The sequence below is a fragment of the Poromitra crassiceps genome, assembly GCF_964638095.1.
Source record: "Poromitra crassiceps genome assembly, chromosome: 3".
Taxonomy (NCBI): domain Eukaryota; kingdom Metazoa; phylum Chordata; class Actinopteri; order Beryciformes; family Melamphaidae; genus Poromitra; species Poromitra crassiceps.
The window spans coordinates 72,553,282-72,568,617 of NC_139625.1; the positions used below are offsets into that span (position 1 = coordinate 72,553,282).

The 15,336-nt window shown below is 41.7% G+C and overlaps 1 protein-coding gene across 1 annotated transcript in view; it reads left to right on the forward strand.

The window, feature by feature from the left end:
* Window positions 1-490: 490 nt before the first annotated feature.
* LOC310773971 (uncharacterized protein) overlaps window positions 491-15,336 on the forward strand; it is an 83,702-nt gene continuing 68,856 nt past the window's right edge. The window contains exon 1 of the mRNA XM_083634011.1: window positions 491-689. Within this exon, the coding sequence (XP_083490137.1) occupies window positions 599-689 (91 nt within the window). The 5' untranslated portion in view covers window positions 491-598. The remainder of the gene's footprint in view (window positions 690-15,336) is intronic.

Genomic DNA, 15,336 nt, shown 5'->3' on the forward strand with positions numbered 1-15,336 from the left:
CGACAGCAAAGGCATTGGTCATGCTTTATATTGACATATTCAAGTTTACATATTAGTGTGTAAAATATGCCTTTCTTTTGAGAATATGATAGGATAGTGATAGAATCTCAAAAAGCTCTTAGCATCTATGAAGATATAGCCTACTTATAGACAATAAAAAGCCTTAACTAGAGTGTTTAAATGTCTTTGTGAAACAACATGCGGTATGTAAGCTCAAGTCTTCCAGCCCATATCCTTTCATCAGTCTTTTGCCTGTACAAATTTAATGCAGTCTTTAATTAGCTGCATCTTTCAAGGCAGAGTCTGAGGAGGAGGAGGAGGTTGGCCTCAGAAAAAAGGAGGCAAAAATGATGAGAGGGAAGAAAGTAGAGAGGAGGAGAGAGAGGGAGAGAGAGAGCTTGTTGCAGTGTGTGTGTGTGTGTGTAATCGCTCATCCAGGACCCTGTTCCTCTCTGGGAGTTTTGGATCTTTATATCTGGATGCTGTAGCTCTGGGCTGGGCGAGCTCACTCCCTGTCTACCTCTGTCCGTGCATCCGTCCTTCCGTCCCTGTGTGAGTGTGAGTGTGTGTGAGGACGCTGCGTGTCTGGCATGCAGACATGGGCCCCTCGATGCACTCTAGGATTACCGTGTGCCTGGCCCTGGCCTTGGCTCAGGTGATTGCCGTGACATGCCAAGATGCCATGAAAGGTGAGTGAGCATGGATTAGCAGTGATCATCGACCTCTGATTGGTCTGCAAATAACTGCTAGATTTAATCGGCGCTTTGTTCTGCTGCTGACAGGTTTTGTGGAAAGTGGGAACAGAAATGCTCCGAAATATGTTGATCTGATAATCCTGTGTGCCAAATTAATTAGATGAGATGAGATGAGATGTTACTCTAATTTTGAGGGCTTACATTCAAATATGGACACAAATAAACAGATCTCGTGTGGGTGTGGGTAACTTTAAAAGTCAGAAAATCACAAGAAAACATACTGTTTGGTCTAATTCACTCTGGCATCCAGAGACTAAAGTTTGATCCACTGGTCCTGTTTTTAATTATATGACCAATATGGCCTATATATATATCATGGTCATTTTGGGTATGATTCCTCAGCATCCACCATCCTCTACATCAGTGATTCCCAAACTGTGGAGGTACTGCAGGTGGCCCGCCAGGAGAAAGAAAAAAAACAAGGCGTTTTTGGACAAAATACAAACTACCAAATGGACTTACTTGACTAGAAAGGTTGAATAATACACTAACAAACCAGAGTAGACCACCCAAATCAGTGTTTTTATTTCACTATACATCCTGGAACTTGGCGCTAATGGCGTTAGTATACTCCATCCACATACATGAAACGGTTAGCATTTGAGTTACAGTAATGCATTGTAACATTGTAACAGCAACATTACTAATCTCTCGAGACAGACTTTCGACTTGCATCGAAATATTTTTGTTTTTGTTTAACTGATGGGTTCCCAGATTGCAACATTACTAATGTGATTTGGGTGATGTACCCAGCCTGCGAGCTTTCAAACCATGTCAGGCTAATTTGAATTCAATCTAGCTAAAAGCAAAGAAAGCTGCAGTGCATTGTTTGGAGAGTAGGAAGTGAAATGCGTCTGCATTTTCTTTTCAAAATCACCTGTCAAATCCCACTTTAACCCCTGTACACGCAAATATTTCTGATGAGTAAGCGGGAGAAAATGTTGGCAATCTTGCTTTTACGTATTTTGCAGATTTTTTTGTATGATTAATTAATGGATTATTAATTTGCCGTATGCCCATGTTCACATGCTCTGTTAATGAAATAAAAATATATATGGAAATACATAATCTTAGTTGCATGTGCTGATCAGAGTTGTGATTAAAGGGGTCAGTGGGCCCCGGAAGATTTTCAGATTTCAAAGTGGGCCCTGGTATTCTTAAATTTGGGATTTCCTGCTCTACATGATTTGTGTGTAATTGTATTTCTGTGACTGGGACCTGTGAAAGAAACCGACCCCCCAACCATGTTTTTACAGTACCACTGGTCTTTACTGTTCTATTGTTACTTTCCAGTTTATGATATTTATTCTTTTTCAAAATATAGGATGTGGTTCAGGAAGCTGTGTTTTAGTTTAGAAGTTATACTGGGCTCTGCCTCTCAACAACTGGACCACACTGATCCTGTGGTCTGGGAGCTAAAGGCTAAAATCACACCCAAAGCTTAGACCAGAAAAGCAAACATTATGTCTCAAAGAGTCACTAGTTTTCCCATTCACAAAAGGTTTAAAAGCCACTGGATATTGTAACTAATGATTAGGAAGGAGTTTCCCATTGTGTGGAGATATAAAATTTGTTTAAAGTTTTCAGGAGTTATTTAGAAGTGGAAAAGGCAAGAGATTGCTACATAAAACAAGCTGGAAGCAAATCAAACTTCAATTTTACATTGCCTGATTCTTCATATGTTTTGGCTTTTATAATGATTTACTACAATTCAGATCCCTTGGAAGCAAAATTGTTGCCAGAATTTGAGGCCGACACAGCTTCATATTGCTGAAGCAGAATCGTATACATTCAAGATGAATTCTCAGAGATCAAACGAAGGGAGATCTGGGTGATCCCATCTGAGCGAAATCACATTTTCTAAAATAAAATGTCCCAGAAAAATGACAAAAATACCTCTCCCTCTACACGCTGCAGTATGTGCAAAGTAGCAGTGTGTGCCCGGCTGGCGGGGCTATTTCAGTGCCAGGTCCATGCTGAATGAAGGGCTTGTGAATGCCGTGGCTATAATGATGTGGCCTTGTGGATGGGATGGACAAAAGCAGGCCACTCATTTTGGTCAGACTTGAGGCCAGGAGCAGACAAGACACACCCAAGTGAGATGATGCTGGATATATGAAATATGCTTCAGTTGCTTCCATCCACCAAGTTCACCTCCTCTGAGCATTCATGCAAGAAAATAAGGCTAAAAGCTGCATCAGGTGTTGGAATAATAGGGCAAATTTCTCAGTTGATACTTTACTCAGAAATGCACATCTATATTTTAGTCTCATTTCAGTCATCCAGGTAGTAAGATAAAAGGCATAAAAACAAAATCTGAACTTATAATGATGAATTGAAGAGTTGAAAATGTCTTCAATTCTTCGCTTTAAAGAGGCACTTCACTGAAGCTGATTTATTCTGCATATGATCTCACACATATCCGAAAACTGTAAACAGTTTTGCAGACATAGTTTATTGAAAGCTGACTTGAGTTAAGTTGAACGCCAGTGATGTCATCAGAAGGCGCTGAATCATTGTGTTATATTAATTAGTCTTGTGATGACATCACTGGTGCTCAATTTAACTCAAGTCAGCTCTCAATAACTCTCAATAACTGTCAAACTAAATGAATGCCTGCAAAACTGTTAACAGTTTTCGGATATGTGTGAGATCATGTGCAAAATAAATCATATTTCTTTTGGGTGAAGTGCCGTTAAGCTGGACTCATTTTAAGTCCAGTGGAGTTTGTTTATAAAAAAAGTTGGACATCATGCATTTGACTAGACACCTTTATCTTAGGAGATTTTCAATGGGTAAGCGTAAGCAGGCAAGTCCAGTGTCTTGCTAAAAGTCCCAATGATTGAACCTGTGACCTTTTAGCTACAGGACAGCCTCGCTATAGTAAGCCTACAGGACAATACAGGCCTTTTCTTCAGCTTCAAACTGACCGATGTGTTGCTAAAGGCCAAACCTCTGGATCTCGTTTGACTTTTAGCAATAAAACGTTTTAAAAAGCAGAGAGAAAACGACATCCTGACGTCCCGACTCTGTTTGGAGCTCTGCAGTTTACCAATCCTGCTGCAAGAAATCATAATTCTGTTTTTTGTGTTTTGCATTGTTACTGAAGGTTTATATGATCGTTTATGGATATAGTGGCTTTTATTACCTCAAGGGTCTTCTGAAAGCTGTTTAGAGCTCCAGAGGCCTCTATATATCTTTGTCTCTATTCTGTTTATAATACCCCATCTTGCAATACTAATACTGCTGCTCACAACTGTTACTAAAACTTCTACTGATGTACTAGATTTGTACTTTTCCTGCCAAAATAAGTCACAATGTAGCGTTTAACTAGAAGGGCACTTGGAGAGCACAGAGTAGACCTCCGCCAAGGTTTGTGCTATTATTGCTTGTTCGTGAGTCGGATCCGGATTCGCTCTAACATTTTATGGGTTCTTCCTTGGCCCATGCTCCACCCTTTCACAAAGTTTTATGAAAATTTGACCAACTTTCCCGTAATCCTGCTAACAACCGACAAACAAACAAACAAATACACAGAAAACATAACCTCCTTGGCAGAGGGATAGTAGCCTAAAAGCAGAAAAAGCACATTGACAAATAAATGATGGTATCTAATGATAAATGCTATTTGGTAGACACTTTAATCCGCTTTGATCTACCCATTGACCAATCCAGTGCTTTTACAGTTGGTTAGTACAGTTAGTTGGTAATATTAATAACAAGCAATTAAATGCAAATTTAGAAAAAACTTGTTTATTTCACAGTAATAGCAATGATGAAAACATACATAACATACATGCGCATAAAAAAGCCGTAGTAGGCCTATGCAATACACATTTTAACCATGCTGTTATAATCTCAGCATTTACTGTATTACCGTGTATTACAGTAAGAAGAAATCAGGATTGTGACCTCAGGGAGTTGGGGCATTTGAAACCAAACTCAGACCTATTCTTTGGCGGGTCAGGTGTGCTGAGGCACATCACAAGCCAAGAATGATTGGTATTGGCTGCTGAATAGCTTGTTAAGTGGTGTAAGTGGCTGTTTGTGTGTGTGCACATGCCCGTGTGTGTGTGTGTCTGTGTGTGTGTGTGTGTGTGCGCGTGCGTCTGCGTGCGTGCGTGTGTGTGAGTGTGAGAGAGAGGGGGAGAGAGAGGGAGAGAGACATTTGGCATCAAATGTGAGGAACCAAGATCATCTTTGCACAAATTGTCTCATGATCTTCTGTATTCCTCTCCATTTTCCACTGCTTTCAAAACCAGATTTAAAGACTCAATACGGGGTTGAATGTAACATAACAGTTGGATTAGTTTTGCAGTGTAAGCAGCATACAGTTAGGAGTGCTGTTGGTTAATAATAGACTTGAGGTGAGGTGAGGCAGGGTGGTGAGGTGAGGCAGGGTGGGGGGTGCGTAACCACAAGGTCATGAAGCCACAGGTTTTCCTCTTAACAAGAAACATGCAGTGAACGAGGGTCATTACTTTAATATAAACCACAATCCCATCAAAATGGAACGAACATCAGTTAGAGAAATTACCGGCAAAGGGTTTGTTCCATAATTAGATACCCATTTAAAAAATATGTGACGTCTACTCTGCTCTGTTAAAATGTGATGCTACCTTAAAGGGACAGCTCACCCTAAAATACAAAATACATATTCTTCCTCTCACCTGTATAGTGCTATTTATCCATCTAGATCATTTTGGTGTGAGCTGCTGAGTTTTGGAGATATCGGCTGTACAGATTTCTGCCTTTTCTCCAATACAATGGAACTGGATGGCACTGGACGGCTTGTGGTGCTCAAAACACACACACACACACACACACACACACACACAAAAATACATTTGAAAAAATCAACAACAATGTCTCTTTCCAGAAATCATGACCTGGTTATCAAGATAATCCACAGACCTTGTTGTGAGCAGTAATGTAGGAGCTATTTTCTTTTTTGACCAAACTACTCCCACTAGCTGCTATCTAGCTGCTTCTCTACTGCTAGCTGCATTTTCATGTAGGAACTCGCTAGCAGCTAGAGGGTGTAGTTTGGACGAAAGAAAATAGTTCCTACATTAAACTGCTCACAACAAGGTCTGTGGATTATCTTGAGTAACCGGGTCATGATTTCTGTAAAGAGACATTGCTGTTGATTTTTTCAAATGCATTTTTTGGCGCTTTGAGCATCACAAGCTGACTGCCATCCAGTTCCATTGCATTGGAGAGAAGGTAGAAATCTCTACGCCCGTCACCCGATATCGCCAAAACTCAAGGCAACTAACACAAAACAATCTAGATAGACAAATAGCACTACAGGTGAGAGGAGAAAAATATGTATTTTGCATTTTAGCGTGAGCTGTCCCTTTAAGACCTTTATCTAACAATTCAAACTGTTTTCAGCATAGGAATCTTGTTTTTTTTCCCTTCTCTCCATATATCAGGTTGCAAATTTTTGTTAAAAAAATTACATTTAGCATTTTAGAAAACTTTACATTGCAATCCTTGCCATATGCTATCATTTAGCACGCATAAGTATTACACATACAGTAAGCAATACATTTCATTTCCAAAGTTACATTTTAATCAGGCTGGTGGCTCTCAATTACCTCTGCCAACTTAAGGTTTTGTTTGTCAGCAGGATTGCAGAAAAAAGACTACAGGCCTTACGCCACGTTCACACACACGCCTAGAGCGACGCTTAAAGCAACGCCTAAGCAACGCCTAAAATTTAGGCGTCCTTGTTAACAGACGAGAGCGTTCACACATACCGCTGCCACGCTGTGCTGAAGCCACGCTCGCGCTGTGCCTACACTGCGCTGCATTTATCGTTTAGGCATCTGTTCTATTTTTCAGCTCTAGGCGCGCTGAACTGTCAAGCTGGCTGTTGTTTCTGGTGGACTTGGGCCATATTTTCTACCGAGTTTGCCCAAAAGGGAGGGTGGAGCGCGAATTAACGAGTGCATAGTAGGAGAGCTGTCCTTCATGTGTTTCTCTATTAACGTCTTTTCTGTCAGATGTATATATACCCCCCCTGTCTCAATGCATGTATCACTCATGGTGTTGATGACTCATAGTCACATGATTACCCGAGGGAAAATAACAATTACAGCGGGCCAAGAAATAGACAGACATCCTCACTTGCACATTACAATAAAAAAGAGGACTCACCCATGCTATAAATCAGATCTGAAAAGTGTAAAAAAAACGCTTCTCATGTGTTCAGCGTAGCGCAGAGCGTGGCGTCCTGTGTGAACGAAAATAGGCGCCAGGCGTGCATGAAGCAATGCCTATATGCGTAGGCATAGGCGTAGGCATAGGCGTAGGCGTGTGTGTGAACCGGCCGTTATGGTGGCACAGTAGTAGCTCTGTCGCCTCACAGCAAGAAGGTCCGGGGTTCGATTCCCACCTGGGATGCTGTGTGTCCCCATCCCCATGTCCTCAGTGCCCACTGCCCAGGTGGGCTCGTCAAAAGGGCCTTTCTGTGGAGTTTGCATGTTCTTCCTGTGCTCCCCTGGGGTTTCCTCCAGAGAGGAACCCCCCGCTGAAAACATGCAAAAAAAGAAGAAAAAAAAAACATGCCTGATTTTCATGAAACTTGGTGCAAAGGGGTGTAGCGTGGGCCAAGGAAGAACCCATAAAGTTTTGGAGTGGATCTGAATCCAACTCACGAACAAGCCTCACGAAAAAGCAATAATAGCTTGAACTATTGGCCTGGGCTGAGGTCTGCACTCTCACAGAGTGCCCTTCTAGTTCAAAAAAGAGAGAGACAGGTGCAAAAGGCTGGGAAACTGAAAGGAAAACAGCCAAATCTGCTAATGGAGGCTGTGCAGCCAAAACACGTTTATTGTGGCTGCAGAATAAAGCCACAGCTCATTCATTTTTCATACAGCAGATGCCCGCTGCTGCAGCCTACCAGCCTGTAGGGTTCCTGGCTGGAGGCTTGTCTGGGTGTGGCACCTCCAAATAAAGGCAAACCCACAAGCACTCGCTGAGCCCAACGTATAATACAGCCGTGTGGTTTCCCCTGAAATAACTCCTGCTTTTGAAAACGAGCCCGTCTCTCTGGGAGAGGCTCCACCACATAATTAGTACTTAGGACGTCACTAAATTGCCTGGATTTAAATACATAGCAGGTGGCCATACACCCCCCTCCCTCCCCCCGCCCGGTTTAGTGATAGATGCTCTTTCTCCCACCTCAAGTCCCCCTTTGCTTTTGTTAAGACTGGATTAAGGGAATAAGAATACAGTACTTAGAGGGTCTCTCCATCCTTAGCCAATAAGATTTACACTGCCAAAAAAGTCAAGAGTTTTGTGTCTTCTTAACGTCTTATTTTTCTGAAAGATCCTCCCAGTGGAGCCAGATAATTCAATTTGCCAATGGAGTTGGACAGGAGATCATGTTTTCCTTTCACCCCTGTTTGTTTGTCTGTTTGTCAGAAGGATATTTCAAAAGTTTATGAATGTATTTGCATGAAACTTTCTAGAAAAGTAGGTCATGGGCCAACAAGAACTGATTAACTTTCCACAGCCACTGGGCAAAAGGGGGCATGACAATGGGCGTGGCCAATCCCAAAAAAGCGCCTAAAATACCAAACGGATTCACGTAACACCACAAAACTTTGTACAACTAGAGTGCCGTCTAGTTTCCAATGTAAATTAACTGTTTTTCAAGGACTTTCTTAAATTGAATGGGATTATGTTGAATACTGTGGAGCAGTCTGCTTCAAGATGCTGCCACTGTCATTTCAAGAAAATTCCTTAAATGGTTGACACTGTAGAGGAAACTAGTTAAATTATCTGATGCAAATGTTTGGTCAAAAATAGAGTTTTTAAGGGAAAGGCTTTATTTAAGCAGGAATGTGAACTATTATAATAGTTCTTTATTTACAGCAGCAGCCTGAGAGCCAAGCTGCAGGGACAGAGATGATTACATACTGAGAGACATTTAGCCTACACCCATGAGCTGCTGAGCTCAGCCACAGTCTGCCAGTGCTGGTCACTGAGGGTGAAATGCCTTGCTCAAGGACACCTCAGCAGCTATTGAGCAATTTGAGCTGAGGGCAGAGTGAGTCTTGTTCGGCATCTCTGCCCAGATTTGAGAGGAAAATTGTTGGTTAAATTAACACTGACCCAAAGCCATTTCAGCTGCATGAGTGAACAAAATCTCTTCAGTCAGTCAGACATTTTAATGGGGGATTTGCTCTGTACCTTTCTATTACTGTAGGCGACTGTCACCTTAACCAGAGAGAAGGAAGGGACCATGGGTTTTTATTAGAGACGCCATCTTGGACTGGGGATATGGGTGTGTGGTGGTGGGGGGCAAGGAAGGGAGGTGAGGGGTGGGCAGGGGGATTGTGGGTGGCAGGAGCGGGCGTGCTGCCATGAAGGTGAATGGCCACACCACTGCGCCTATAGGGCTTAAAGGTTTGTGCTTGTTATGCCTCCGCCGGCGATAGCCAGGCCGGAGGCATTATGGATCCGGGTTGTCCGTCCGTCCGTACGGCCGTCCGTCCGTACGATGTTTGTTAACGTGATATCTGAGGAACGCCTGGACGGAATTTCATCAAATTTGTCTCAAACATCGACTTAGACTCAAGGATGATCTGATTAGATTTTGGTGGTCAAAGGTCAAAGGTCAAGGTCACTGTGACCTCTCGAACGCCATTTTCAAGCTTGTTAACGCAATATCTCAGGAATGCCTTGACGGAATTTAATCTAACTTGTCTCAAACATCGACTTGGACTCAAGGATGAACTGATTAGATTTTGGTGGTCAAAGGTCAAAGGTCAAGGTCACTGTGACCTCTCGAACGCCATTTTCAAGCTTGTTAACGCGATATCTCAGGAATGCCTTGACGGAATTTAATCAAACTTGTCTCAAACATCGACTTGGACTCAAGGATGAACTGAATAGATTTTGGTGGTCAAAGGTCAAGGTCACTGTGACCTCTCGAACGCCATTTTCAAGCTTGTTAACGCGATATCTCAGGAATGCCTTGACGAAATTTAATCAAACTTGTCTCAAACATCGACTTGGACTCAAGGATGAACTGATTAGATTTTGGTGGTCAAAGGTCAAGGTCACTGTGACCTCTCAAACGCCATTTTCCAGCTTGTTAACGCGATATCTCATGAATACCTTGACGGAATTTCATCAAATTTGCCTCAAACATCTACTTAGACTCAAGGATGAACTGATTCGATTTTGGTGGTCAAAGGTCAAGGTCACTGTGACTTCTCAAACGCCATTTTCAAGCTTGTTAACGTGATATCTCAGTAATGCCTTGACGGAATTTAATCAAACTTGTCTCAAACATCGACTTGGACTCAAGGATGATCTGATTAGATTTTGGTGGTCAAAGGTCAAAGGTCAATGTGAGCTCTCGAACGCCATTTTCAAGCTTGTTAACGCAACATCACAGGTGCGCCTTGACGGAATTTCTTCCAATTTGCCTCAAATGGCGATTTGGACTCCAGAATGAACTAATGGCGGAGGCATAAGTCCGCGTTGCGGTCGTTCTAGTTCTATAGGAAATGCAATGATTTCTTGCTCTAATTTGCATCAAATTTGAAGTTTAAAATGAAAATACCCCTTACAAATCATACACAGTATAATTACAAAGATGGGGTACATGTGGGCTGTCTGTTGCATATAGACATGAATCTTAATACAAAGTTAGACCAGATCAGTTGTTGGTATAAATGTTTTCTGGCATGTCCACTGACAGTTAGGCTAAGCTTAGATTCCATCTGAAGCGATGTGTGTCCCTGCTGGCCTACAGGGTCAAATCTTGCCAGAGCTTTCTGTCCTGTCTCACCTACACTACATACTTTCTGTCCTCTGTCTCACCTACATTACATACATTCTGTCCTCTGTCTCACCTACAGTGCATACTTTCTGTCCCCTCTCTCATCTACACTACATACTTTCTGTCCTCTCTCTCACCTACACTACATACTTTCTGTCCTCTGTCTCACCTACACTACATACTTTCTGTCCTCTGTCTCACCTACACTACCGTACATACTTTCTGTCCTCTGTCTCACCTACACTACATACTTTCTGTCCTCTGTCTCACCTACACTACATACTTTCTGTCCTCTCTCACCTACACTGCATACTTTATGTCATCTGTCTCACCTACACTGCATACTTTATGTCCCCTCTCTCATCTACACTACATACTTTCTGTCCTCTGTCTCACCTACACTACATACTTTCTGTCCTCTGTCTCACCTACACTGCCTACTTTCTGTCTCCTCTCTCATCTACACTACATACTTTATGTCCTCTGTCTCACCTACACTACATACTTTCTGTCCTCTGTCTCACCTACACTCCATACTTTCTGTCCCCTCTCTCATCTACACTCCATACTTTCTGTCCTATGTCTCACCTACACTACATACTTTCTGGCCTCTGTCTCTCTGTGTCTCTCCCTCCTCCCCAATGCAGCTTTTGTTCAGTTCTATATAACCTGGCTCAAGGAGTAACATGCAGTATGGGTGCTTGTCCAAACCTTTTGTATCCTTAGTTTAGCACTTGCTTTGTTTAACTTTGTCAGTATTCGTTAGCAGGGTCATTGGTCATTGAGAGGGTGTACTGCAATGTGTTAAAGGAGGGAGTCATATTATGCCAAAGTAAAAGTTAAAACAATAATTAAAGAACTAAGGGAAAATAACTACACAAATTACAAAAGGTGCACTTAGGTAAAGAGGGAGACTGAATTGATTGATTGATTGATTGATTGATAAAGAATAGCAAAATCCTAGGGATGACATGCAAAAGTATAAAGACTTATTTCCATTATGGTCCCTGAATGATCTGCAGGCTTTTGCCCAAGGAGTACACTGTGCCCAGGTGCACTCAATCAGCCTAACGAGCATAACCAGCAGGCTCCTGCAAGACAAGGCCAGTAGAGTGAGAGGGTCGTCCCAAGACGTAATTTGGTGGGGGACAGGAGGAACATGTCCCCCCCCCCCCCTATTTTTTGTTCTGAGTTTAAAGTGATAATCTCTAAGATTTCAGCTTTGCTCTCTTGGGTGACACCTATGGCGATGAGTGGTAATTGCAGGTGACATGCAAACAGTGTTGCATTATGTGACATTACTAATGTCACATAATGTCACTATATACTGCAAAGGCTTCCATCAATGGACCATAGCCTCAATCAACATTGTGAGTGACTCTTAATTATTATTATTTTTTAGATGAAAATCTTTGAGATTATAACTTTAAATCAGGATTCTGAGAATAAAGTCAGAGTTCTTAGATTTAACTCAGAATTCAGAGTTACTGTCAGAATTTTGAGAAAAAGTTTTGAGAGTAAAGTCAGAATTCTCAGACTAAAGTCAGAATTCTGTGGGGAAAAAGAAGCATTATGTGACATCACGATCAGTGACGACGTCACTGATTCCATTATTGATGGTGCACCGGAATTTGAATGTCTCAGGTCCCTAGATTTTTGCAACGTCAAAGTAGAGTCATGAGCCAAAAAAGGTTGGGAACCCCTGATCTACGGGTTTGTTCTCTAAATTAATTAGCATTGTGGATATAGTATTTTGTATGTAAATAACATTTTGGGTGAAGTAAGATTTAGCTATTTTTCAAGAAAAGTGGCAGCAGTAGAAGATAGTGTAGAAGTGAGTGACTAAAAACCATAACGGCACAAATAATTGACAATCTCTAAACGAATATGCAGTATTTACCTTGAGAAAAGAAGCAAATGGTTAAAACTGAATAATGACATCACAACAGTCTAAACCTAATGTTAATTTAAAATGAGATATTAATAATAATAATAATGATTCATAAACAGTAATAATATTATTATTATTATTAAATTATATATTCTGCTTCAAACGGCCAAAAATTGTCAGTCAGAATGGTGAGTTTGGGCCTGAGGATGTGGGCCTGTACAAAATTCCCCCTCCAGACAGACAGACACACACACACACACACACACACACACACACACACACACACACACACACACACACACACACACACACACACACACACACACACACACACCCCTTTGAAATAAAAACTCCGTCCCTGGGATTGTCACATATAAAATGAGTTTAGCAGGTGAAAAAGTGTGATGGCATTACATGTGATTAGAGTGCACTGGTAAAGAGGGACTGTGTTGACGACAGGCTGCATGCAAAATGCAATTGGACCTACTGAACGTTATTGTGTGACTCTAGTGATGGGTGCAGCCTGCTGGCCAAAGGTGGAATGTACTGTACTTCCTTTAGTACAATTAGGTACTCTAGGTTTGTTACATGGTTGTTTGTTGTGTGAAGCAGATCTCTTTCTCTCTCTCTCCCTCGTATTTGGCACCCTGTTGCATTCATACATTGTTTAGAACTGTTTCTGACCACTATAAATGAGGTGATTTGAAGCCACAAACATTATTATATATATGGTTTGTAAACGGGTAAAATATGAGTTTATGAGATTGTAAAGCTCCTAAATATCTTTTTCACATAGCTGAAATATGTACACAAGTGCATTGGTTCACTTTTGCCAACATTGATCATTCTGCTGTAATCTTAGTGTTATCTGAAAACTTCTGATAAATTGTGTCCTGCAAAAAGCCTTTGTATCTCTTGTATTTTTATTTGTTCTTTTTACCTTGAACTATAATTGAAAAGTGATGTCTTCCATGCACAGAAAGTGTTTCATGAATTTGGAGCAAGTCAAACCAATGGAATTCCTTGATGACTGGTAAAGCAGGCCATCATCTGTGGTCAAATCAAATGAAGCGTTTGGGAGGTTTCTGCAGGCAGGACTCTGGTGAAATCCCCACATGCTCAGTGCTGCTGCTCTGCTTGACACAGATTCCTGTACAGAAAATGGAAAGCTCTACTCCAACAATGAGATCTGGAGCCCCGAGCCGTGTCGAGTGTGTATGTGTGACACAGGGGCTGTGGTGTGTGAGGATGTGGTGTGTGAAGAGCTAGGTGACTGCCAGAAAACTGTGACCCCGGTGGGCGAGTGCTGCCCCGTGTGTTCGGCTGCAGCATCGCATCCTAGCATGGACATTAAAACTGGTAAAAAAAAAAAAAATGCAGCTTGGCAGAACAGATTTAAACTCATCTGACTTTGGTCTCACATGTGGTTTTAACGTTGGTTTAAGTTTAAGGTTAAAGGGACAGTTCGTCCCCAAATCAAAAATAAATGTCTCCTCTTACCTTCATAATATCAGCCGATATCTCCAAAACTCATATGTCTGACATAATATGTCATATGTCTGCCTTCTCTCAAATACAATGGAACTGGATGGCACTCGACAAAAAATAGATTTGAAAAACTCAACAGCATGTCTCCAGAAATGACCCAGTTCCTCAAGGTAATCCACAGACTGTGTTGTGACCCAATTTCCCCCCGGGGATCATTAAAGTCTTTCTGATTCTGATTCTGATTTGGTCGAAAGAAAATAGTTCCTTTAGTAGCCTACAGTGCATGCTGCTTGCTGCTGCTAGCAGGTGAGGTTTGGTCAAAAGAAAATAGTTCCTACATGAAACTGCTCACAACAAGGTCTTTGGATTATCTTGAGTAACCGGGTCATGATTCCTGGAAAGAGACGTTGTTGTTGTTTTTCTTTCACTTTGAGCACCATATAGTGTCATCCAGTTCCATTGTATTTGAGATAAGGCAGACATCTAGCATCTCCAGAACTTGGCAACACACACAAAAACATTCTAGAATGAATAATTAGCAGCACTACAGGCAAGAGATGTATTTTTGATTTTAAGGTGAAGTGTGCCTCTAGAGAGTCTCTAGAGAAACGCTGTTACATCTAGATGTGATATTTTCTTTACCACAAATATAAAACCATATGGATAAATGCCTGTGGCATGGTCACTCTTATAGCTTTTCTTCAGTCTAAGCAATGACTTCAGTTCAGAGCATTTTCATGTGAAGAGCTGATCAGCCCTCTCCACTCATCTCTCCTCTCCTGCACCTTGTTTGTGGAACAATCTTCCCACCTACAGCACTGCTGAGTCACTCCCGTCTCTTGTCACTACAGCACTGCTGAGTCACTCCCGTCTCTTGTCACTGCCTGAAAAAACAATCCTTTTCACACTATGATTATATCCAACCACAAAATTCCCTTCCATTCCTGCATTGTCTTTTTGTACTAGTTAGTTTTCAACTTTTGCATTTCCATAACTTACAAAACACACTGCACATTCTCCTTGTCCCATCTTGCTGTCTTGATCTACATTGTTGATATAGAAATGTTCACAATTTCTCACACTTATTTGAAGTTGCCCTCAATAAAACTAACTGCCTGCATTAACTTGTGATATAACTTTACGATCCCTTTCACGAAGTACAATGCATCATTATGGGATAAAACAATCATGGCCCAGCGATCGATGCGCACAATATGACAGGACTCTCAGGTTGCAGTGTTATGTCTCCACAGACAGCCAGGCCAGCATGTTGCACTGTTATGTCTCCACAGACAGCCAGGCCAGCATGTTGCACGGTTATGTCTCCACAGACAGCCAGGCCAGCATGTTGCAGTGTTATGTCTCCACAGACAGCCAGGCCAGCATGTTGCAGTGTT